Source organism: Chroicocephalus ridibundus, chromosome 4 (genome assembly GCF_963924245.1).
Source record: "Chroicocephalus ridibundus chromosome 4, bChrRid1.1, whole genome shotgun sequence".
Taxonomy (NCBI): Eukaryota; Metazoa; Chordata; class Aves; order Charadriiformes; family Laridae; genus Chroicocephalus; species Chroicocephalus ridibundus.
In genome coordinates, this window is record NC_086287.1 from 6,706,841 (window position 1) to 6,730,574 (window position 23,734).

The window sequence follows — 23,734 nt, forward strand, 5'->3', positions numbered from 1 at the left end:
GACACAGACTTTGAACTATTGGTATACACTCATAAAATAGATGTTTTTCAAAAGATACTTTTCTCCCCTTTACGTGCCAGCCAAACGATTAAAGTGAGACAGAAGCTGTAGACAGCTGTGGGAACACCTACCCGGTTACAGACAAAATCCCAACAGATAATCCTACAAAGCAAATATTTTACCATTTCCACCGGTTTCTGTTGTGGAATCAGTGTCACTCGCTGATGATAACGCTGAAATCTTGCATTGCTTTATACTGATAGGATGTAATTTTCCTTTCCGTGGGCTCATTTTAGAGGTTCTTACATATATACAAATTTTAGTGTGATATTTGTGTTAGCACACTTTGTTTATGTTTACTATGTGAATAACAAGTTTGGATATTTTTAGCAAAGATCGACCTGTTTGGTTTTGGCCGAATGTAAGCCAGTTGTCCTTTAAATTCACTTTGCAATTATGTCCTCGATTAAAATAGAGTGGGTGAACAATAGGCTAACTTACCAGAGGTAATAAATGAGAAATTATGAAGACTCATGATGCTAAATGTGTTGCATTTTTCATTGAATTAGGATGAAATTACTGGGCACAGGTGCTTTTGTAATTGGGACTCATTTGGAAAATGTTCCTGTTCAGTGACCCTCCAAGTTGAATAGCTGGGGTTTGTGGCGTTGTTATGATGCAGTGCCATTTCGAGTACTGTCGGGATGCCATCTGTCCTCACATTTCAATAGTTTTTTCTTACGTTACAGAAGATTTCCTGATGCATTTAGCTGCAGTTCTCAGTTCTGTTATCTGCTGAAAATTACAAATGTCTATTTTGCGAAGAATCTGCACAAGTTCGCATCACCCAAAAGCGTATGGTAGTAGTAGAATGGCCCTGTACGCAGAACATGCTTGAATATCCTCCATAGTCAACGCTTAATAAATTTCAGACTTATCTGGGTTAGCTCTGTTGTCACTGGAATCAAGCTGCACTTTACATGATTTTTCTTTGTCTAGTTTAGTTTTAATTCTGCAAGAGGCACAGTGCAAAAAGGTGCACGCTAGAAAAATCTAGCTTGATCTTATAGAGCAAATTTAGCTTGTCAGAATGTACCCAAACTGAGATTTTGCTGGGTTATTATCAGGTCTTATATAGATCTAATGGGAGTGATTAAAGATTTCCCTGGCTGTACGAGCCTTAAGGAATTGCTGTCTGATTAGCTCTAGGCTTCAGGCTCTTCTTTGGCTAGTTGTGATTTTCTCCACCCTATTAATGTGAAAGAGAAGGAAATAAGCTGTTTAGGACCAGCAATGTTTTGGGGGGAGGTGGTATATGGAGGTATTCACAGCTTTAGAGAGAGTTATAGATGTAAAGTGCAAGACACCATTTTATTGAAGGTTAAAATACTTTTATTGTATTAACTTTCTTTCTTTTTTTTTTTCCATACCAAAGATTCTAATAATAGAAGATTGAAGCATAAAACAAGAGAACATAGAATTGCTACAGGGAATGAGTAGCGACCAAAGAAGCTGTGGGTAATCAAATAGCTATTAATGCTCCGCGCTCAGATTATTTCACATTTATACGCATTCAGAAAGTATCGGTGTCAATCCTATTGTTCCACCCTTCGCAAAGAGGGGAGCAGAATTGTCGTTCTTTTCTCTGCTTTATTTCTGCTTAGCGCACTTGATAGCCTGAGCATTATAAACATTTACTTTGGAAAATACTGCATAGGCTATCCAAGACACGTACAACTTTAGAATGGAACAAGTGCTTCACAGTGAATAGTTTATTTGATTAATTTTTCTGTTTTGGTATTTTTTTTCCTGTAAGCCATCATGAACCATCTGCAAGTAGTTTTTTCTTGCTGCTATTATTATCATTAGGAAATATTCTAACGCATAAGGGCCATTCAACTCCTGTTAAAAATAAAATAAAAAAGCAGGAGATTGCTTCCTCAGTGTCCTTTCTGTAAGTGAATGGGGACTCTGATAAACAGAGTATTTGAAAATATATAAACGGGTACTGTCAAAAAACCCTCCACATGCACCCCCCACCCCAAAAGAACAACGCATGCTCTTGCGAACTTGCAGTGACCTTCAAATCGAAACATATCGGCAAATGTAATAACAGTTTGTTCAACATTAACCGTCTTCTGGAAGAAAATGTAGAAAAACACATACCAAAAATGACAAACCTGTCACTTCCTCCGACTCTCATGAAGTTGTCGCTTTATGGGACTTAGGAAATGGTCAGATTGTTTTTTCTTAAATCTTGGAAGCGTACCTTTTAATATCGTAGTTTATTGAATTTTCTTTTTATCTTGTCGGTTAGGAAGAATAAGAAGCTGGACATTAGAATGACCTGATTAAAAAAATGAATTTTGTAGAGACTGGTGATATTTAATCTGAATCTTGTGCTGTCTCTGTCTTCTCTCACACTTGTGCACAGACATACACACGTGTGAAATTATATCTAAATTAACGTATTATTTATCTTGAGATTATATATCATGCTATATACTAGGTATTATAAATTATGCGTAATTATATGTGCACTCATGTCGGGTATGGGTGCACTAGGCGCTACTTAGAACTACTTAGAGTCTTTCATGGTGGTCATTATTGATTAAAATATAATTTGGACTGTAAATGTTTAACGTCACTAGGCTCCAAAATTGTGTGATATATGGAGTTCTCTTTAGTGTTTAATTTTCCTGAACAGCCTACCTAACAGCTGACCCAAATAATTTCAGTTTTTCGTTGTCTCATATGTTTCGTACAAGCCTATGTGCGTCTGCTATGTGACAAGACGACGGTGATGTTTTGTCCTCCTCTTAATGTAGATTATTATTTTGGGGTTTCACAAGGTCGGTACAGGGAAAAGTATTTCTAAGTTTTGTTTTCAGTTAATTTAGGTAATTTTATCTCTCTCTTTCTTCTTACCAGAATTCTGGTTTGTTTACTTTTGCTTAATCTTCTCAAAGTCTGTGACTTAGATATCCTCTGTCTCGTTTGCAGTTAAATGTAAGTAAACGCATCATTTTGTCTCTGTTGAAAACTGAGGTACAGTGGCTCATCATAGAGCTCCTCTTACCAATCCTGGGAAACCTGATTGCATACATTTTCATGAGGCTTTCCCCCCCCCTCAGCTGCCTGGAAATATAAATAAGAAATTGCAGCGGTTAAAAGGAGGGGTGGCAACTGGAAATGTTGGTTTAAGGTTCTACTAGAAAACATGTATTTAAATTATCTGAAATACGTAACGCTTTCAAAATAAGCAGTATTAGGGGAAAAAAAAAAAAGCAGAATTCAGAGCACAGTGATGAACAGATGTGGCTTCTTTTTTTTGTGTGCATAGCTAGGTATTTTGGGAATTGCTTTAAATTGGCATCCACTGCCTATTTAGGTGCCCTAGAATAGTTCTCCAGCTGTTTCTGTAGAAGGGCACTGCTCTCCCACAAGTCCTGTCTCCTTTAGCAGCCCTTTGCAGCTGTCTTGGAGGCGTTTGGGCAACAACATAAACTCTAAGTCACAGAGTCATAGAATTGTCTAGAAGCCTGAGCGTAGTTAATGGGGTTCCACTCCATACTGTAAATGCAAGTACATTTTGTATATTACCAGAGGAAGGTGACCTATTTTTTATTTTCATTGTCTGTTTCTGCGCTTCTTTCTTATCTCTAAGCACATTTGTGAGTTTGCTTCACATTGTGGTGGACTCCCCTGGAGAGGGTGCTTCGTTCGGGTCGCTGACAGTAGACTGTCATCCTCCAGCTCTCTGGAGCTCAGGCAGCACCGCACTGGCTCTCACGTAGAAAGGATATTCAATTAGAGATGAGCTCCACTGTTTTGAGGTGGTTAGGAACCAGTTTTTTCCCCAAGGAAATTGACTTTAACTGCAAGAATTATGTAGTAGGAAATACTACAAACAATGCTTGAAAACTTCAAGATAACTCCCCTAACTCTTGACAAATGAGACTTTTTGAATTCTTCTTTTTTTTTTTTTTCTTCTCTTTTAGAGTAGTTTTTCCAAGAGTGGAAGGACCCCAGAAAACAGCAAAGAAAAATTTTAAAACAATAATGTACATATCATGTCCAGCATAATACACTGCTGGGAGGCAGCTGCATGTGTGAGGGAAAATTCTGTGCTCATAGTAATGTTATGAAAAGGATGATTCAGGAAATTAACATCTAAATGTGTCATCTATCATCCCAAATGATCTGTTTGAAAGAATAAGTCCTTTCCCTCTGATGGATGTTCAGCCATTTGGGGTTATTGTGAGTGCTCATCTCGGAGAAATTCCATTGCAACCAACACAAATGCAGGGGAAATGTGAAGAAAAGACAACGTGGTCTTTCGGTGTCTGTGTTAAAGATGTCCTAACAATTTTCACTTTTAATGAGAGTGAGGTTGTCCTGGATTACTTGCAGAACTTCTGATTTTTGCGCTTAATGCTCAGTGTTGGCATGATGTATGCCAGTAAGCAGATATTTTCCAGCTTAAAGCTCTTTGAATATAGGGGAAATAATAATAATAATAAAAAAAATCAAAGGAAATTTTATTTACCTAAGAAGCAGTATATAGAAGTTTAAAGATTTGGTACACTGTAGGATTGGCAGTCTTTTGAGAAGGATTGTTCCATATGAATGTAACTCTGTAGGTGTGAATTGAATAGAAATAAAAAATGTGCTATGTCTCTCCCACTCATTGTTGAATAATATTGACTCTGCAATAGAGAAAAACTAATTACCTCTGCTGTAGGCACAGACAAATGTGTATACATATACGATGGCCCTCACTGTCACAGAAAGATATAGGATGATTACTGTTACTAGAATTGGACTTCTCATGTGTTTCTGCATGTGAGTTAGACTGTGGAAGATACTAAAGTCAGGATATAAAGAAATGTGATACAGTTATTTCCTTTATACTATACGTAGATATTAATACCTATCTACCTGTGATTTTTGTTGTGGAAAATTATAATAGATAGTCAATTACTTTATAATGTCTGAAGTATGTAGGGCTGTGAGAGCGAGTCAAAAGTCTATCACACAATCTGCTGTGAACTTCTGTAACTGCAAATGGTGCTACCCAAAAAAGAGGGGGGAAGGAAAAGGTGGTAAGTTTTACTCCTTTTTCTTGACCAAAATAAATACGTGAGGCATTACATGGCAGTTGGCCTGTGTGCGCATGTGACACAGAGACAAAGTCCCTGGTTTTCAGGAGCAGTCAGACAGAACTGACTTTGGAAAGGAGATATTTCTGGCTCTTGCACTGTGCACCTTGCCCAGAAAAGCTCTGACAACTTCATCCACCAGCTACCGATAAAACTGCTCTAGTTTTTCACAGTAAGCGCTACAAATCCTTGAGCAATTTTGGATTTCCTAGACATGACAATAAGCCATTTCCATCCCAAAGGAACAAGACGTCTCCCAGAAGAACACAAACTATTTGAGTGCGCTGAGAAGCGGGGATGACTCAGGCCTCAGTTGCTTCCTATTTGTAGCCCCTTTGCAGACCATCTGCCTCGTAACCCCAGTGGACGTGGGGGAACAGGAGCAACCCCGGGCCTGGGGGGGTCTCTGAGGTTGGCCTCACTCAGCGTGCCAGACGGACGTCACGAAGTGCAGCCAGGCACAGCAGGCACGCCGAAGGCAGGCTAGCAAGTCTTTGCCGTAGGTAGTCTTTGAATGTTTGCGGATTGGGCCAGTGAAACCTTCAGTAGCAAAAAATGTGTTTCTGGGCAAAATCCAATGATCTCTGCATTTAAAGTTTATCAAAACAGGCTATGAATATGCATATCAGGACATTGACCATCATTAGAGAAAAATCGTCATGGCTGTCACAGAAATGCTTTGGGTTTTTTGGTCCTTGTGTATCATGGACTTGCATTCCACCAGAAATCGCTTAGTTTGTTTGCTTGCATTCAAAATGCCCTGCAATCTTCTCGTTAGATCTGTACGAGTACCCTTAAAGGTATTTTTTTTTAACATGGAAATTTCATATCACTAGAAACCCTTAGTGTAGAAAATAATAATCTTGTGAGAGTCTAAGTAATGGGAAGTGAATGTGTGGATGGAACCCGTATTTGTGTTGGCAGGTCATCTGGCAACAGTCCTGTCAATAGCACTCTGGCATCTCACACGAGCAAACACTGACTAGAGAGTTGTGCAGTCATGCCAGAAAGCCATGTGGGAAGAAGAAAGATCTGATAAGACTAGTTCTAATATAGGAAAGAATTGAACTACGTACCAAAGTCAGAAGATGTTATGAAAGATGGAATTCAGCTGACCTAGCTTTGCAGTTTTATTTAGCAGTTAAGATGAGGATATTATAATAACAATGCATGCTTTGAGAAGAAAATCTGTATGACGTTAGAAATTAAAAATATATAAAGCATAACTGAAGGAAATTTCAAAGGCATGAAGCAGAATTGGGCTCTTGTCCTTTATTCCTGTGCAGATTTTGGAGAAGAACTCAAAGAAATAATGAGTTTGGCTTGCTTCTCTCTCTTAAGTATGATGGAAGTTTTGCTGCAAGGAAAGCACACACCAACGGAGTCTAGTTTCATCTTCAAGCATATACATTAAATGCATCGTACACAATTTTGCTTATTTCAAATGTCTGAAATGGAAGACTTGGGTTTTAGTAAAGCTTGTAAGGTCTCACCAGGAAGATGCTGTAATTTCTAAATTATTTCAAAGAAAAAAAGACAGAAGGGTTGATGATCCTTGAAAAAATATTCGCATGGGAAATCCTGCATTGAAAAGCTTTGAGAAGGGTTCAGAAGGCTTTAAGCAAACTGGGAAGGAGTTCAGAAACTGTTTCCAAACCGTTTCACTCTGGAATACTTGATGGCATTTTTATTAGGTAAGCTGTCAGTCTAGTAAATAGGCTTCATTCAGACAAATAATAGCATATTAATTTTTTATTAGGAGAGATTATTTTTAATAACAAAGGATCTTATTTACAAAGTCTACCTCAAAGACTCCCATATCATCAGCAAACGGATAAGCCTTCAAAAATATTTATTTTTAATTTAGACTCAAAATGTTACAGATTAAAAGTACCTACATAAGATGCAAGAAAGCCTTGTAGCATTCTAGGCCCCCAGGCCCCGTGGTCCCGAGGATAGGGAGGCTCTACAGAGAGACTTGGATAGATTGGACCGATGGGCCAATGCTAATGGAATGAGCTTCAACAAGGCCAAGTGCCAGGGTCTGCACTTGGGCCACAACAACCCCATGCATCGCTACAGGCTTGGGGCAGTGTGGCTGGAGAGCTGCCTGGCAGAAAAGGACCTGGGGGTTCTAATTGACAAGCGGCTGGACAGGAGCCAGCAGTGTGCCCAGGTGGCCAAGAGGGCCAATGGCATCCTGGCTTGTATTAGAAATAGTGTGACCAGCAGAAGGAGGGAGGTGATTGTCCCCCTGTACTCAGCACTGGTGAGGCCACACCTTGAGTATTGTGTCCACTTCTGGGCACCTCAATACGAGAGAGATATCGAGGTGCTGGAGAGAGTGCAGAGGAGGGCAACGAAGCTGGTGATGGGCCTGGAGACTAAATCTTATGAGGAGAGATTGAAGGAGCTGGGACTGTTTAGTTTGAGGAAGAGGAGGCTGAGGGGAGACCTCATCGCTCTCTACAACTACTTGAAAGGACATTGTGGAGAGGTTGGTGCTGGTCTCTTCTCACAGGTAATTAGTGATAGAATAAGAGGGAATGGCTTCAAGCTGCAACAGGGTAGGTTTAGACTGGATGTTAGGAAAAAATTCTTCATAGGAAGAGTGGTCAGACACTGGAATAGGCTGCCCAGGGAGGTGGTGGAGTCACCATCCCTGGATGTGTTTAAGAGTCATTGAGATGTGGTGTTGGGGGATATGGTGTAGGGGAGAACTTTGTAGAGTGGAGTTGATGGTTGGACTCGATGATCCCAAGGGTCTTTTCCAACCTGAATGATTCTATGATTCTGGCCAGAAGAACAGAACTCAAATCTACAGGACCCAGCCATGGCCTGGCAGGACACCTTCTTGCCCTCTGTTCTCCTGTCTTCCATGGGCTGCTGTGAGAAGTGTGGTGCGGTTTTTAAACTAGAACTCAAGGTGTGTGCAGATCAATGTCAGCTTAAGGTAACAATATGAAAGATAATCGGAGATGATGGTTGTGCAATTGCTGAAGGGATATGATGTTTATCAATTAGCAACCAGACAGAGAACGAAGCAGACCCATCACTGCTCCCTTGGCCAGCGTCTGAGCAGTGCAGCTGCGGCAAGTGGTTTTTAAAGGCTGTTACAGAATCTGGTCCTGCTGGTTAAGACAATCATATGAAATATGAAAACTGAAACACATGGAAAAATGTTATCTTTTGTTTTGGGAGAGAAAAAAGGGCAAGACTTGAATATTTTGAATTTTAAAGAGGATGATAATTTGGAAATTTTCCTACCTAGAGGTAGGAAACACTGTAAGCATTTGAGAATGTGTCACTGGGAAAGGGTTATCATGATGGCAGCCTCACCTAAATATCCCAAACTTCCCCTTTTTCTGTATAAATGAGTACATCATGCTGAGAAATTGCATATATATGCTGCGTGTATGTCGTGGTTTTGGCTAAGGTACAATCTTGAGCAGGAATCAAATTCTGAAATGAGAGGCACTGTGCAGAGGCATTTATTCTCCTGAGTTAATAAGGCTTCAAGCTGACTGGTTTGCCTGGCATCTCATGTGGATTTACTGGTTCAGGTAGTCAAGAAATCAGGTGAATGTGTGTCCTGTCGTTCACTGTACGTGTGTCTCTCTTATTCAATGGGAAGAAATTTAAGTTTGCAGAACTGTAATAATTCTTTTAGTCCAAACAGGTAAATCACTCAATACAGGTACGAAATGACATTCATTATTTAACAAAACAGTTATTTATATTGGTCTTTTTAATCTGTTCACCTCATCGCTTTTTCTAGTAGTCATTTTCTCTATAAAACTAACAATTCCTTACTGAAGAGCTGTTAAAGAGAGACTATATTGCAAACAGTAACCAGCCAGGTTTGGTTTCTCCTTTTCTCCATCATTTTTGGAAACTTTGTATTTGTTAGTAATTCAACACAGTATAAGTGACATGAGGAAAGGATAGTTCTGATGTCAAAGGATAACTTTGCAGAGAAATTAGTTTGATTTTTCCCTCTCCCCTTTGCCCTGAAGAGTTTCAAGATGTCTTGCAGACAATTTGATGGAAGCCAAATTCCGAAGAGTAGTTTCAAATTCTTCATAATCTGAAACGTATAACAAAAAGAAGGGGTCATCAATGCTATTTTATAATTTGATTATTTTCTGGGTCTATATTGTATCAGAGCAAGAATAAGTCATTACGATTTTTATGTTTGGGTCGTTTTGTTTTGTTTCGTGGGTTTTTTTAGCAATGGTATGTTTTTGGAAACACTTAAATCTTACGTAATTTACATTCCTTCCATGAATTTCAGCGGACTTTGAATTAGAAACTGGAAGATGAATGCTTTACAAAGCAAATAATCCTGAAGAACTAAGAATAACAAGGTGGTCATAACGATCATCTCATGACTGTCAGCAATTGTTGTACATCCAACCATTTTAGTTACTTTATGTCTCAGCAGAGTGTGCAGTTGTCATGTACAGGCAATGATACGTGTGTCAGGATATCCAGTTAATTTAGTAATACATTTTCCAGATTTTATGGCTCATTATTTTTGAAATTATTCCTTGTCATGTCACGCCATGGTCTAGTATTTAAGGCGGCAAAATTGTGAAGTTATCAAGCTAAATGAAACAATGCAGGGGTATAAATACAGTGCAAGCTCTCTATTGAGAAAGCAGCGCATATTCATCCTGTTCGTGTCCCTTTGAATCTTAAAAGTTGCATGAAATATGGAAAAATGTGCCTAAACCGGCTGATATTTCAGTGGTAGGAAATTCACTGCTTATCTGAAGTGATAGCCTGGATTGTGGAGTAGCTGCCCTGTACAGCAGTCCATTCGGAGGGGCAGGAGGTAAGTGAAAGGCATGAAATGGAACACGTTTTCCCAGCTCACAATGATGGGACATCCCAGCAGGGAGAGGCTGCAGACGGCTGAAATAAGCTAAAGCGGTTCATAAACAGCTTCTTTCCCAGAATCCAGAAGAGTCAGAGGAATATGAGTTCTGAAAATGCTCTTTTTTTTCCTCCTTTAACCCTCCCATCCAAACGATAACGCAAAAGAAAATGTAATTTAACTTGTATTTCATTATACAATACAATATACCACCCGGTCACTCTTGCCTGTTCAGTTTACAGGTAGAAAGTCTTGATTACTTATATGGAAGTAATCCTTTATGAGGCAGTGCTTCAATGAGAACAAATATTGAAACATTCCCTTTACAAAATTCGCTGAAAATGCAGTGTCTAAAGTAGTTAACAGTTTGCAGTATCTGACCTCTTGTTTTCTTGTTGTTATTCTGGTTTTTCAAATGGGACTTTTCTGAGATTTTATCTGTATCAACTGTTTATTTTATTTAATTTTATTTTTTTATTTTCCATGGCCAGCGAAACGCCTCAGCAGAGAAAGAGAATCTTCACGTGCCCTCGAGAAAGGAAGAAAATCAGAGCATCCAGGAGTGCGATTCTCAACATGTAAGTTAGCTCACCTAGAAGTCAGGGTCTACTCTAGATTACGTGAAAACGTTATTGCCTTAGGCGATTATCCGCGTGACTGACTTTTCCTGGTGAAGCCGGTACGTATATTTTATAAGCCAGCTCTACGCTGCATTAAAGTGCTGAGGAGCAACTGCTCTTTGCTGTCAGTCTGTGCAGGTACACTCTCTGGGTTTCTTTTAAAGACTACTTAATAGAACTTGTAGAGCCGTTGTGGGAAGAAGAGCAGTGTGGGAAGAAGAATAGGTGCGATGTGATGTTTAACCGTTTCCAGAATTGGCTCATTCCTCGTTGAAGCGCTGCTGCATTACAGCGAAATGCAGAACCTTGTTTACATATTGTTTCCGCTGATCGTCAGGCACAGCTGTCACAGTTGCTTCATTTGATAAAACAAAGCCTTCAGGGAGATGCAAGAGGTGTCGGCGTGACTGTTGAAAATGTGTGATCTCATCCACTGCCAGTCTAGGAATGCCACAAGCTGTGTTTTTCTTGTGACACGGCTGACAGAAAGCTAAATCTGCTGCTTTTACTGAGGCAAAACTCTCATTCAAACAGCACGGTGGGAGCTGTTAACAGAAATCCCAAATGCCTGTATTATGGCTGCAATTGTAACCATGCAAATTAAACAGGAAGAGACAGAAAGGAGGAGAGAGACAGAACTTGTTGAGAGAGCGTATTGTCTGCTCAGTAGTCCAAAAAGTATAGTGCTACCTTGACTAATTTGCAGATGAAATACAGAAGGCAGCAGGAAAAGGACTGTCACGACAGCTCTCGGATGAGCTACGGAACATGTCACCTACCTCCAAATACAACAAACCCCTCTGGAGGTAACTGGGTAGCTTGCTGGTAGCGATCGTAGCAACGTGAAGAAAAGTTTGGAAAACAAATCATAGATAATTCAGTATCCAACAAATTGTAAAAAGATGTGTATATTATCCATTTGTTACAAATATGTTACTAGTTTTATTAATTGCCGATTATAAGTAACTTCCCCTCTGCTGCATCTTCTAGAGAGGGACAGAGTCAAGGAGAAATGGTGTATCCAGGAGAAGAGTGCATAATTTGCTCTTGTACCTTTGTTAATGTCCAAAGATGAAGGAAACTTCATTTCTTATTAACAAAAATTGAAGAAGGAGGAAAAAGAACAAGATATAAAATTGTGAAGCCGGGGTGGACTCCATTTAGATTATGACTAGAGATCGGCTGTCACCTGGGAAAGCTGTAGGAAGTTTGATGGAATACAGGTTACTTTAGGTAAAGGCTGAATTTATTTAGACTGAATATATGTGGAAAGAGTTGTTCAAGCAACTCTTTTTTTTTTTTACAGAAGTGAATACATTAAAGCAGAGAGAAAAAAAAAAAAAACAACAACCAAAGTTGTTAATGCATTTCACAAATCAAGAGAGTTTTTCATTTCCATATCAAGTAATGCAAAGCCAGACACCTAAAAGATGCGCTTCACCATACAATCAAGGATTTGGTTGCTTTGATTAGGGGGTGGTGATGTCTTTTTTGTGTTTCTAGCAACTAGTATTTGTAGCCTTTTAGTCAGCCTGGTATGCTGCTCGGCGTGAAAAACGTGTCTGAGAAAGCAGAAGAGACTCTTAACTGGAGTTAGAACTCTTTAGGAGTTGAACTATTTTTCATTATTCTGGTTAAATTAAAATCTAACCCTGTTCCCTTCTTAGTAGCATTATAATTCAAAGAAAAAGAAATTAGGCTATATATCTAAATTTGGGTAATAAGATTAAGTTTTATATCATTTAATCTCTCAATTATCGAATTTTAAGACAAACTCTATATTCTGTGGGACTCACGTTTCCTTTAAATCTTAAATCTTTAAGGTTTGTTAAATCTGCATTTGTCAAAACCTTCTGTATGGAGAAAAAGAAGTAAAATTAGAGAAAGCATACCATAGGGATATTCAAATTCACTGTGCTTTGCTAGATAATATTCCTTATCGGAAAATTAAGCAGGCAATAGTTTTAGCAGTCTTATCGTGCTATAAATTTATTTTCCAGCTGAGAAATGTATATAATGTAATATACATAGCTACATTATCTTCACATTTTAAAAAATCCATCAAGAATTCACGCTACCGTACACAGATTTCACCGCTCTGTGCTTGCAGTGCCTGTTGAAGGAAAGCCTTTGAGAGCCGAGTTCCAAAAAAAGGTTTTAGGACAACCCCATCCCCAAGCAAGGAGGCCGTAACCAGTGTGGTATTCACCCCAGTTAGAAACAGGATCTCCAGTCTAATTACAAAAAATTACAGATACAAGAAAGCATGTTCTGTTTACGTTAAGTGGGACTTTTAAAAGTGTGGGGTTTTTTTTATTTATTTGCGTGTTCATTGGAAATAAAAATTCAGTTAGGGTTTTGGTTTGTTTTGGTTTGTTTTTTCCAAATAAAACCAATTGACTGGTAAGATTCAAAGAGAATTCCAGGCGCTGGTTCTTCGTGCAGATAGCAGCAAAGCCATACAGAGCCAGGAGCTATTTTGAAGTGCAGCAACCGGCATAGAGAAGCAAGAAACACTCCAACAGTCCTGTCCAAAAAGGGAAGGAGTAGATCTATGAATATAGCTCAGGTAATACACAATATGCATAATATTTTAGAGAAATACTTATTTTTGAATTGCAGCTGCACTCACAGTACTGGATTTTCTTGCCAGAGGGGCATTAAATAATTCTTGGAGAATTTTCTCCATTTCTCTGCTACCATCCCCACCGACCTGTGAAGTTTTATGAGAAATCCGTCTGCACTGACAGGATTCCACGCTTGAATTTTTGAAAACTGCTCATTTAGAACCCGTCATGGGAAAATAAGACATCCCAGTTTGTCAGAATCCCCTGATTTCACTTTAACTACGGCGCAAACTCCAGTTATAAAAATGGGAAAGTTTCTTGTAAACACAAGGATTGATTAAAGAAAGGCAGTAACATTTTCAAAGAGAACTAAAGCATTAAAATACATTTTTCACAACTGCTCTGACTATTTTACAAGTCTAAGGACCTACCGTGGCCACTTTTTGTCCCGTGGCTTGCTCACAGTGGCAAGTAAAGTAATTTTCCTGATTAAGTTGGAATTTTTTTCTTTCTCTTACACGCACTGTCCACCTGAACACGGACTGCACAAAGGGCAGATGGTGACATTGAGCTAGCAACCTCTGCCCCCCTTCTATTATTATTTTTTATATCTTTTGTTAACAGATACACACTTTTTTAGAGACAAGGAAGAATGCAAATTAATTAGTTTTGAGAAGTGGACTCAAACTGTCTCCATCCACAATTAACCCTCGTATGATGACTTTACGGAGACCACCGTAAATCCCAAAAGAACTAGAAGCAATTTCTTTTCCTAAAGGTTCATATGACTTCAATAGTACAAAGCTGTGATTTGTACCTGTGAACGCTATCGCTTTGAGAAAATTCCAGACTTGGGAATACATTATTAGAGTTTTTCTCATAAGTTTATCGTTATTTGGTTGTGTGTGTTTGTGTGCGCTTTTATCAGAAGTTTTTACGGATGCTAAACTCCTAGTAAAAGAATTATAGGCTGGATGGTTGAGAATGTATGACAGGTTCTCATGTGCCATTTTAAAAAGAAAAATAAATGAAGGTTTAGGCCAAAATAAAAGACCAAGACCTTGATGAATATGCTTAAAACTCTGTTGCTTAGAAACCTAATATTTCAGCAACGCTTTCTCAGAACTTTGCAAAGATCCTCTGATGGTGTCTCTGCTAAACAAAATGTGATTTATAATTTGGAGGAATTACTGAGTAAAGACTGACTAGAGAAGAATGTGCAATATTTCAATTGTTAAAGCAAAAAATAAAGGGAAATGGGTAGTTGCTGGTCTCAAACGGTATTTTTTAGTGTGTATAGCTAAGCATCTCTCTCTGTCTCAGATTTATAATCCAACTGCAATTTCTTCTTTATGGTTTTATTCATGTTCATAATAATTAATGTAGTTTACATTGGAATGAATGCAAATGAAGACTTGTTTACAAATGGGATAGGAGCAGGCCAAATTATATTAGCAAATTTTGAAATTAAATCTTGCTGATACCTTGGCTGTCATGAAATTTGACATGAGACCTGTAGTAGCCAGAAGTAGGTAGGATATCCTGTAATGTAACATCTTCATTATTTGAAATCATCTGAAATTTGACGAAGACCAAAAAAATCTTAACTTTAGTTTTCTTTTTAAAGTTTCCATTATTTAGATCATTATTATTATTTTATTAGAGGAATCTTGTCAATACTATTTTTTCTTAGTCTTGTCCAGAGATGTTTTCCCTGTGACTGACTCATGAAAGTCTCTGTGCAGAACTGGAGTTCTGCAGAGCTCTTTTCCCTGTATCGTTTCCCTTTTCCCTCTTCTCAAAACCTTTTGGGAGCTTTTTTTGGCTTTTATACCAAAAAGTACTTTATCCTTTCTTCATATCAAATAATTCTTATGTGTGTATCATGTTGTTTAAAACCACCTATTTGGTAGTGCTAAAACATCAAACAATTTATAAAGTGATTCTTTGCTCTCTGTTCTCATCTTAGGTTTCTTGCTCTTTGTCCTTGTAGAGTCTTCTCTGATAAATAAAAGCGATAGTGCTTTTATTTACTGCCTTAATTTCCTGCAGTAAACAAACACTGCATGTTCATTAATCATTCAGTGACAAAGGACACTGAGTATTGGAGCAAAACTTGTACATGTTTCTAAGCAACCGCATTATTTTGCTTCATTTTTCTCTATCAGTTTCAATTGCAGAGCTTTGATCACATTGGAGTCTCCCATCGCTTTCCCAAGGGAGTAATGAGAGAAAAAAGAAATCATCATTATAACAAAATTTCAACCTGATACAATTCTTAAAGTGAATTCAGTAATTCTGTTCCCTAAATGAGGACCATGAAGGTCATAAGAAGTTACATCAACTTCGTTTAACCATCCACTCAATAGGCTGCTCTAAAATAGGAGAGGGATGTGAAGAACTGCAGAGTTGTCTTATGAAGACATATATTGGCATTTCGCATACACCCTGCTCCATATCTTTCTTCTAAACAATGGGGGTCAAAGGAGATTGAAACACAGATCTCATAAATTCATGAGCAGGTCTGATAAAACATGTCCTTGAGGGAACTGCGGACCTAACTTGGCTAATGATGTTATTTCCCCTGCAGAATGGCATTTTAATAGAACGTCATCTGTTCTGCATGTATGTAAATGTAAAAATCAAATATTAAGGAAATGTTTCATGGAGAGATGGGAATTATTTTGACAGGAAAAAAAAAAAAAGAGATTAAAACACCCAGGTATAACTGCACGCAGACTACTGATTGCATTGAAGCTCTTTGCTATACAACAACACAAAATCGTCATTTCCAAAGTCTCAGTCTGGTAACAGGTCACCTCAGAAACTGGAAAAATTGTATTATTGAGGGGGGGAAGAAATGTTAAAAAAATCAAAATATCCATTCAGCGTGCGGGAAAAAAAACGTGTCAGAGAAGTGCATACTTCATGTAGTAAAGAGCTAAAATCTCAGTATTCAAAAAACTTCAGTAATTCTAAGGTACAACTGGTCACAAGTTGTCATATGAACAAGTAGGACTTAGCCCTCTTAAAACATGAGCGGCATGCAGCTGGTATGGTAGACCAACAGGCACACATGATTATGGAAGGGTTGTGTTTAGTAACAAGTCAAACATCAAATCCATAGCAAAGTTTTATAGAATTTGTAGGTTTTGTCTAATGAGGAAATAATAGCCTTTTCCTATTTTAAATACAAGTTCTTTCAATTTCATTTTGATAGTTTTAGCTAATTTTAACTAAGTTTGTCTATTAGTGGTTTCAGGTCATTTGAACAAATAATACAAAAAAAATCAGAAGGATCTGGAAATGCAAATTTATCTGAATAGTTCCAAAGAGATATCTCATCCAAGGGCAGTCAAAATTCAACGGTGTTAAACCATTAATGGTATTAAACCATTAAACCATAAAGCTTCGTGAGTTACACTGGTTTAAGCTAATTATTGCCACCGTAGATGAACAAATCATCATGCTCCTTATGCCCATAGCAGCCCTAGTGCTTTGGGGAGCTGAGGAGACTGACTCGCGACAGTAGGAATGATACGGCCGAGTACCACTTTCGTTGAGATATCTAGTTTGTCTGTTGACCTAATCGTGCCATCCTTTTCTGGTTTAGTTTCTTCAGAACTAGGTGAGTCCTTGATTCTCCGTCGTACTCCACAAACATCCCACATTTCCGCTTCAGTGCCCGCTGAAGCCAGCAGGAGGGCTGTAGCGAGGAGAAGGAAGCTGAAGCTGCAACATTTGGTCTACTAAATCTGTATGACACCCTTTAGCAGGGGCGGAAATATTTTCTAACTGTAAAAGCTGAGTATAATATCACTTACTCAAACTTCTTGATTTCCGGTCCACTTGTGATACGTCGGGTAATTATTTGAGCAATAAAGCCAGTTCTCATTCACTGCGCCGATGCAGTGGAATACCTTTTTAGTTACATTGTTCAGCAGCTTGCAGATCAAATTGCATAGCTTAATAGCCAAGGGACATGCTGAATTTTAACTGTTTTTTTGAAAATTCTTTTTAAATGAAGATGCACACTTGGCTGATCCTTTATGGTTTATACATCCAGCTGCGAACCTCTCCAGCTCCGCTGTATAATTTGCTAGGTGAACTGAATACCACAACTTCTGAAATTTTGCATACTTTACTGATCAAGCTGCATATTTTATAAGCAGAATTTCACACAAATATACTTCGTTAACCGAACTGCACACTAAACTGATAAAGGCAGCACAGTATTTCAAAACACATCCCCCCCTCAATTTTCCTATCCCGTTACATTTCCCACTTAGTGCTCTTGATATTTTTTTCCCTCTTGTATATACAAAATGCATTGCTTAAGGCAAAATGCACTTGTGTGAAAATTTTATTTTACAAATAAGAATAGATCATTAACACGCTTTTTAAAGTTTATGTAGAGCAAGTAAAGAGCGGTCAGCATCACTAAATTTGGTCTAATTATTTCTCTAACACAGAGAAGAAAATGGTAAGACTTCTCTTTTATTTAGTTATAAAAATTGTAAATGTTGGCCAAGATAAATATTAAGACATTAAGAACAAACTACGCAATTTGAAAAGAGCTAATAACAGTGAAAACAGTGAAATGGCATGGCCAACAACTATGAAACATGCTTGAATAAAAGTATCCGGAATTTCTTTTTCCTAAAGGCTTTTCATTGGTAAAGGTTTAGCTTTCGCTACTTGGAATTCTGACTGCTGTGTGCTACAACCTTTAAAGTTGAGTGTTCAAACATTAGATCGTTCTTGGCGTTTTACGATAAAAATACAGCATATGCAATTTAATGAATATAATGTTTGTCTTACAAATATGCCCGTATTTACAAAACGCATGGCAGACATACTGGAAATATCAGTGAGAACACCTTAACGGTAAGGAAAGAATGCTTCCGCAAATAAAATATAGAGATTATTCTGTAAAATCAGTATTTTCATGGGTGAAATTACAGGATCTGTCACTAATGGCTAGATACAACACATTAAATTATTACAATTTTTATTAAAATAAGGAAATATTAGGGAGAGGGAGGAAAAGAGAGAAGGCAGGACCCTAAGTTTCAGACAAATGCATCTTTCTCTTATTTCATTGCTCTGAATCATAAAACTACTTCAAGGACTAGTCATCATTTACTTAACAACCGTGTACTTGGATAAATAGTGGCTGTGATTACAAGTGGTGAGGGTTTGCTTCTTCAATCTAGAAAAAGGGGGTTGCTTGTGTGGGCACATGCTCATGAAGCTAGGCCGAACTGTACTTGTTTGAGAAGCCTTTAGGAACCACAGGAAATCTCAACAGCAGAATCCCTCTTCGTCACTGATGAACCTACACACGTGACAGTTGCAGTTAATGCTCTACTAAACGTTAAGCTCAGCTGGGTGAGGTAAACAATGAAACGGCCCAAAAGTGCCTTCCAACCTGGTGATGCAAGAATTGTTTGTGGCAGATGAACAGAGCGAATACTATACGTGGATCTCCAAAACACCCGTTTAAAGTATAACAAGAAATTGGAAAATGGAGAATTTAGTGTTAAAATGCATTTTTGGCTTGCTTTGTGTTTTAGATGCCTGTACATCACATTCGGCTTTTGTGAAATAATTGGAATTGCAGCAGTGTAGTTTGCCATCCCCGTTCCCTTTGAAACTGCCACCCTCAGGCTCCTTAAAGGCAGGCAGAAGATAGCACGGAAGGCAGTTAAGGATAAACTGCCCTTTTTGTTCTAAAGGCCAACGGCAGAAAATAGACTTAAGTAATTCAGTTAGAATTTGGGAACGTTGTTAGCTTTTTTGCTGTTAGTTTCATAAACACAAACCTGTACGCTGAAGTATTTTTATCACAATCTTGCCTTAAAAGTCATCTTTTCACCATGCTAACAATAATTTGCACTCTTAAGAATGTTGCAAGGTTTTGGCCGCTATTTTTCTGCTAGATCAAAGCATGTGTGTTGAATTGTCTTCTCCTTACTTTACAGCTTCCCAGGTATTTAGTCTTGTCCACGTTTGCTGTGGCCTCTGCCTTTTAATTCGTATTTTTTATCCGCCTGTCACTTCAGGCACAAACAAGAAAATAACCAGCGTTATTACATTGTATTATTACTACGCTCCTGGATCCCTGAAAACACATTAGCTAAGGGACAGAGGTCAATCATCTAGATACGATGCCTTCATTTCCCCTGGGTATTAGAAATTTTTCTTTTTTTGTTGGGTTTTTTTTTGTTTTAATTTTTAGTATGTAGCTTAAGAGCCTTGCTGAACTTCTCTGGAAGCACTAAGAAGGGGGACAGGCAAAAAATTATTTCATATTATGAAATACCAATGGAGATTATGTGCAGACAAAACTCTTTCATCCTCTGCACGATGTTCCTGCTCCTCTCCATACAGCTGTCTGCACGACAGCTGGGGAAACAGCCCATGTTGTGAAATATCATGTTACACTTGGCATGAAAACCAGAGCATCCGTGAAGTATTGCTGACAGGGTCTCCGGAGAGAGAGAAGGTACTGCCTTCCAGTCCCTAAAGGGGCTACAGGAGAGATGGGGAGGGACTCTTGATCGGGGAGTGCAGTGATAGGACAAAGGGTAACGGTTTTAAACTGAAAGAGGGGAGATTTAGATTAGATATCAGGAAGAAATCCTCTCCTGTGAGGGTGGTGAGCCCCTGGCCCAGGTTGCCCAGAGAAGCTGTGGCTGCCCCATCCCTGGAGGTGTCCAAGGCCAGGCTGGATGCGGCTTTGAGCAGCCTGGTCTGGTGGGAGGTGTCCCTGCCCAGGGCAGGGGGGTTGGAACTACATGATCTTTAAGGTCCCTTCCAACCCAAACCATTCTATGATTTCGAATTTCAACCTGCTCTGTTGTGATGGTGCGAGAGGAGTCAATGGAGTTACATTAAACTAACAAGAATGACTTGAGATCTTTTTTCTGGGACTTATTGCCTTTTTTTTTTTTTTTTACCTTCAGGATATTGGTTCTACTTGGATGTTTTTAGTCTTTTGTTTTAGTCTTAGCACTTTCTTAACTTTTCTAGTAATCATTGAAAAAAGTGTTCGTTCTTTGGAAGAAAATCAGTTGATCTTCTCTGAGAGAAACGGGGAAAGCTGTGTTTTGCCCAGGTGTCTGTATCTCTGTACAAGCGTACGTTGAGTGGGGTATTGTTTTGTACTGGGCTTCCTCCTCACTGGTGGTACAAGGCATGAAGGGAACGAGTTACAAAGGGTAAGGGTGTGCTGCTCCATTCCGTGGCGTTTATGCGTGAGCTGGAAACGTAACCATCCTGCTTAGAGGCTTTCACAGTTGGCATCTTCCTGTTCCTCCCCCCTTCCTCACCCTCGCGTCTCCGAACAGGGCGGCAGGAATGCCCACTCTTGTGGGAGAAACGCACGGCTACGAGTTCGCCCTCACCTCCCTGATACGCTGAAATCTCAATGCAAAGCTTGGCAAAGTCCCAGCAGCTCTTCCAGCCAGCGCTTTTCTAAAATCTCGTCTTCGTGAAACAGTAAAACCATGCTGACAACATTTCAACCCCTTTATTTTCCAAAAGCAATTATTTTTGCTAGTTTCCACCATGTCAAGCTCTCCTTCTGTATTTCTGTAATTAGTGTACCTCTCACAGGAGTGACTCTGACAGAAAAAGAGGCTCGCACAGAAGAGCAAACACAACAGTCTTTCCACCACTTGGCATAGAGGGAACTAGCAAATAAAAAAAAATTAAAAATTAATATTTGGCTTTTTCTGTCTGTGCGTCACTCATGGCTGTGAAAGGTATTGCGGTGCATTGGTTTTATATTTCCCCGTTTGTCTGAGGTGGTCTTTAGCTGAGGGAAATGGTGTGTAAAGGGCGTGTGTGTTCGCATATGCGTGTGTTTGTATATAGGCGTGAGGGTATATACCTGGGGGAGTCAGTTCAGGTTGTGCTAAACCCAGTTGACAGTGACAGCAGAAGAGGCTGTTGCACCCACCTGTCTCAGCTTTAGGAACTGACCTGGGGTAAGGGCGAGAGCGGGAGGACGCACGCAGCTCATCCACAGTGACTGGTTTCCGTTCCGCCTATCGAGCTGCTCTTGACCGATGGCGTATTGAAAGTCATCGCCGTTGTTCGACCGGTAATTTATTTGTTAATGATACACAAGGCTTCACTGTGACAAGGAATCATTAATGAACGCTTTATGCTTTAGCAACATAAAGACATAGGAGTTGCTTTGTTTAGAAAAACGTCCCTTTCCGCTGCCTTTCTCCAGCAGCGATCCATATGGTGTGTTACTACAAAGGAAAACAGCTGTGAGTGAAAAAATATGAAATACTACAGACATAAATCTTCACTTCTGTTTTCCTACCGAGATGGTCTATGAAAACCATGTGAAAGATTAGTCACTTATAAAGCTTTTTTATTTTCTCTAAGTCAACTTTTTTTTTTTCCCCTTCATTTGTATATGTCTTAAATGGTTGACCTGTATTTTTATTAATTTAAACTAATATTTTTGGATTCCTGTCTCCTATGTATTGCCTTGGTGAAATAGGTTAGAGTACAATACAGTTAGAGTAAATTACAGATTTGTAAATGATCTCATATTTCATTAGTGTTATTCTGTCCTCTTTGTTACACAACCTGAAATGCTGCTCCTTTTTTGACCCGTAACATCTTTTGTCCTCAAGCTGCTCACCTAGGAGTCTCTGAAACCATCAAATTTTTCTAAACATTACTAAGCTCAAAGCATTTTATTTTTAATCTAGCTCCTATTTTAAATAGGAGTTCTGCCAGGACCACACTTTTAAGCTTTGAAGTATTAAAAATTTATTTAAAATTTCTACTCTTTGCCATCTCACTCTTTAGTCTTTATGTAGAACATAAACCATCTGTTACTTCATTTTTTTCATAAAAGGAGGATTATGTGCTTTGTCAATAGGTTTTTTTTTTAATCAATACTACACTGATTATTCCCTATTATGTAATATTAATCCAACTTTTATTAACTATGGGAAAAATTTGAAAAAGAGTCCCCACCACCAATCACTTCAATTGCACCATCTCAGGGGCTCATTTCAGTAGCTTTGACAGGACTAAAACCCCCCTGAAGTACTGTAAAACCCTTGGCAGTACCACTCTCTCTCTAGAAGCTTTGAGGAGGAAGGCAGCCGTCTCCTCTCCAAGTAGTTTTCTTAATAACACGTTTCATTTTCGTATTCACACCTGTTCATCGATCAACTTTGTTGCAGGCAAGGGACTGGCAGAATTTCTCAAGTGCAAAAACTTAATGGATTTTCCTCCCCCTTGTCAATCTCTTACTTTTTAATTAACTTCAGTCTAATGTCGTTTGTACTGAAAGGATATTTAGACAATTTCTTGATATTTAATTTACGCGTTAGGGTATTTATTTTCAGTGTTCTCTGCTGAGTGAGGTAATTTTTATCATGTCATGACTTAAGCTGCTAAAGGATGAATTGAGATTTACTTTCCATTTTCTTAAGAAAGTCTGTCCAAAAAAAAGCCTCAAAACATAGCACTTAGAGATTTCTTTTTCTCTTTTTGTTCATGATTCCTTTGCTGTCCTACAGACAAATAGTTTATTCTACCCTAGACCAATGTTATCAACCATAATATTAAAAAAAAAAAAAAAAAAAGCTGCAGAAATGCCAGCAAACCTTGCAGTTGACGTTATTGCGAGTTTCTTGTTGAAGGGACATTTGCATTCTTATTCCTATGAGCAAAGCTCATGTCCATATACTAATGATTTTTTCACCTTTTTTCGTTAATATGTTGGATTATGACTGATGTGTAAAAATATTCTACCCAGGCTTGACTTAGCTTAAGAAATCTTCAAGGGCTTATGCTAAACAGTTACATTAAAATTTAAAATAATATTACTGTTATGTTGGAAAGAGTCTTGATGACTTAAACCTCCCCCCCTTATTTATTTTCACTCCCTTTAAATGTATCAGTTTTAATAGCAAAATAAGTAGAGAAATTCCAATGTGAACACATTTTAAACTAATGACCAAAGATTATCGATATTTTACTGTATTTCACATCTTAATTTCTTCACCTATGGCATCATTAATCCCACTCCTGAAGGGCCCTTAATTTAATTACAGCAGAAATTTCAGTGCTGGGTAAATCTCTATTTAAGACTCATAACACGAGATCTCTTTGGTTCAAAAATCTACGGTGTAATTAATTTTATTTATGCTGCTCAACTCTGTTTTCCCTGATATTAAAAAGCATATTGGCAAAGAAAATTACATTATTGCTGGAATAAAATGACAGTGATGAAGACTCCGTACAAGCTTTTCTGTACCTTGAGAGTCATCTGACTTCCCCAGCCAGGGAATTATTATACCTAAGAGACCTGGCAGTTTAGACAATAGACTCTTAATAGAGAAGTCCCAACTTGTAATAATAGTTTTCAGCTGTTTGTTACTATTTCCTCGCTCGTAACAGACAATTATAATTACTTATCTGTTCCCTGGGACCACTGTAGGAATAAACTTCATTATCTGTGAT

General features: G+C 38.5%; 1 protein-coding gene across 1 annotated transcript in view; it reads left to right on the plus strand.

The window, feature by feature from the left end:
* LUZP2 (leucine zipper protein 2) overlaps positions 1-23,734 on the plus strand; it is a 211,909-nt gene that overhangs the window by 186,504 nt on the left and 1,671 nt on the right. Inside the window, exon 10 of the mRNA XM_063332815.1 lies at positions 10,533-10,619. Within this exon, the coding sequence (XP_063188885.1) occupies positions 10,533-10,619 (87 nt within the window). The remainder of the gene's footprint in view (positions 1-10,532; positions 10,620-23,734) is intronic.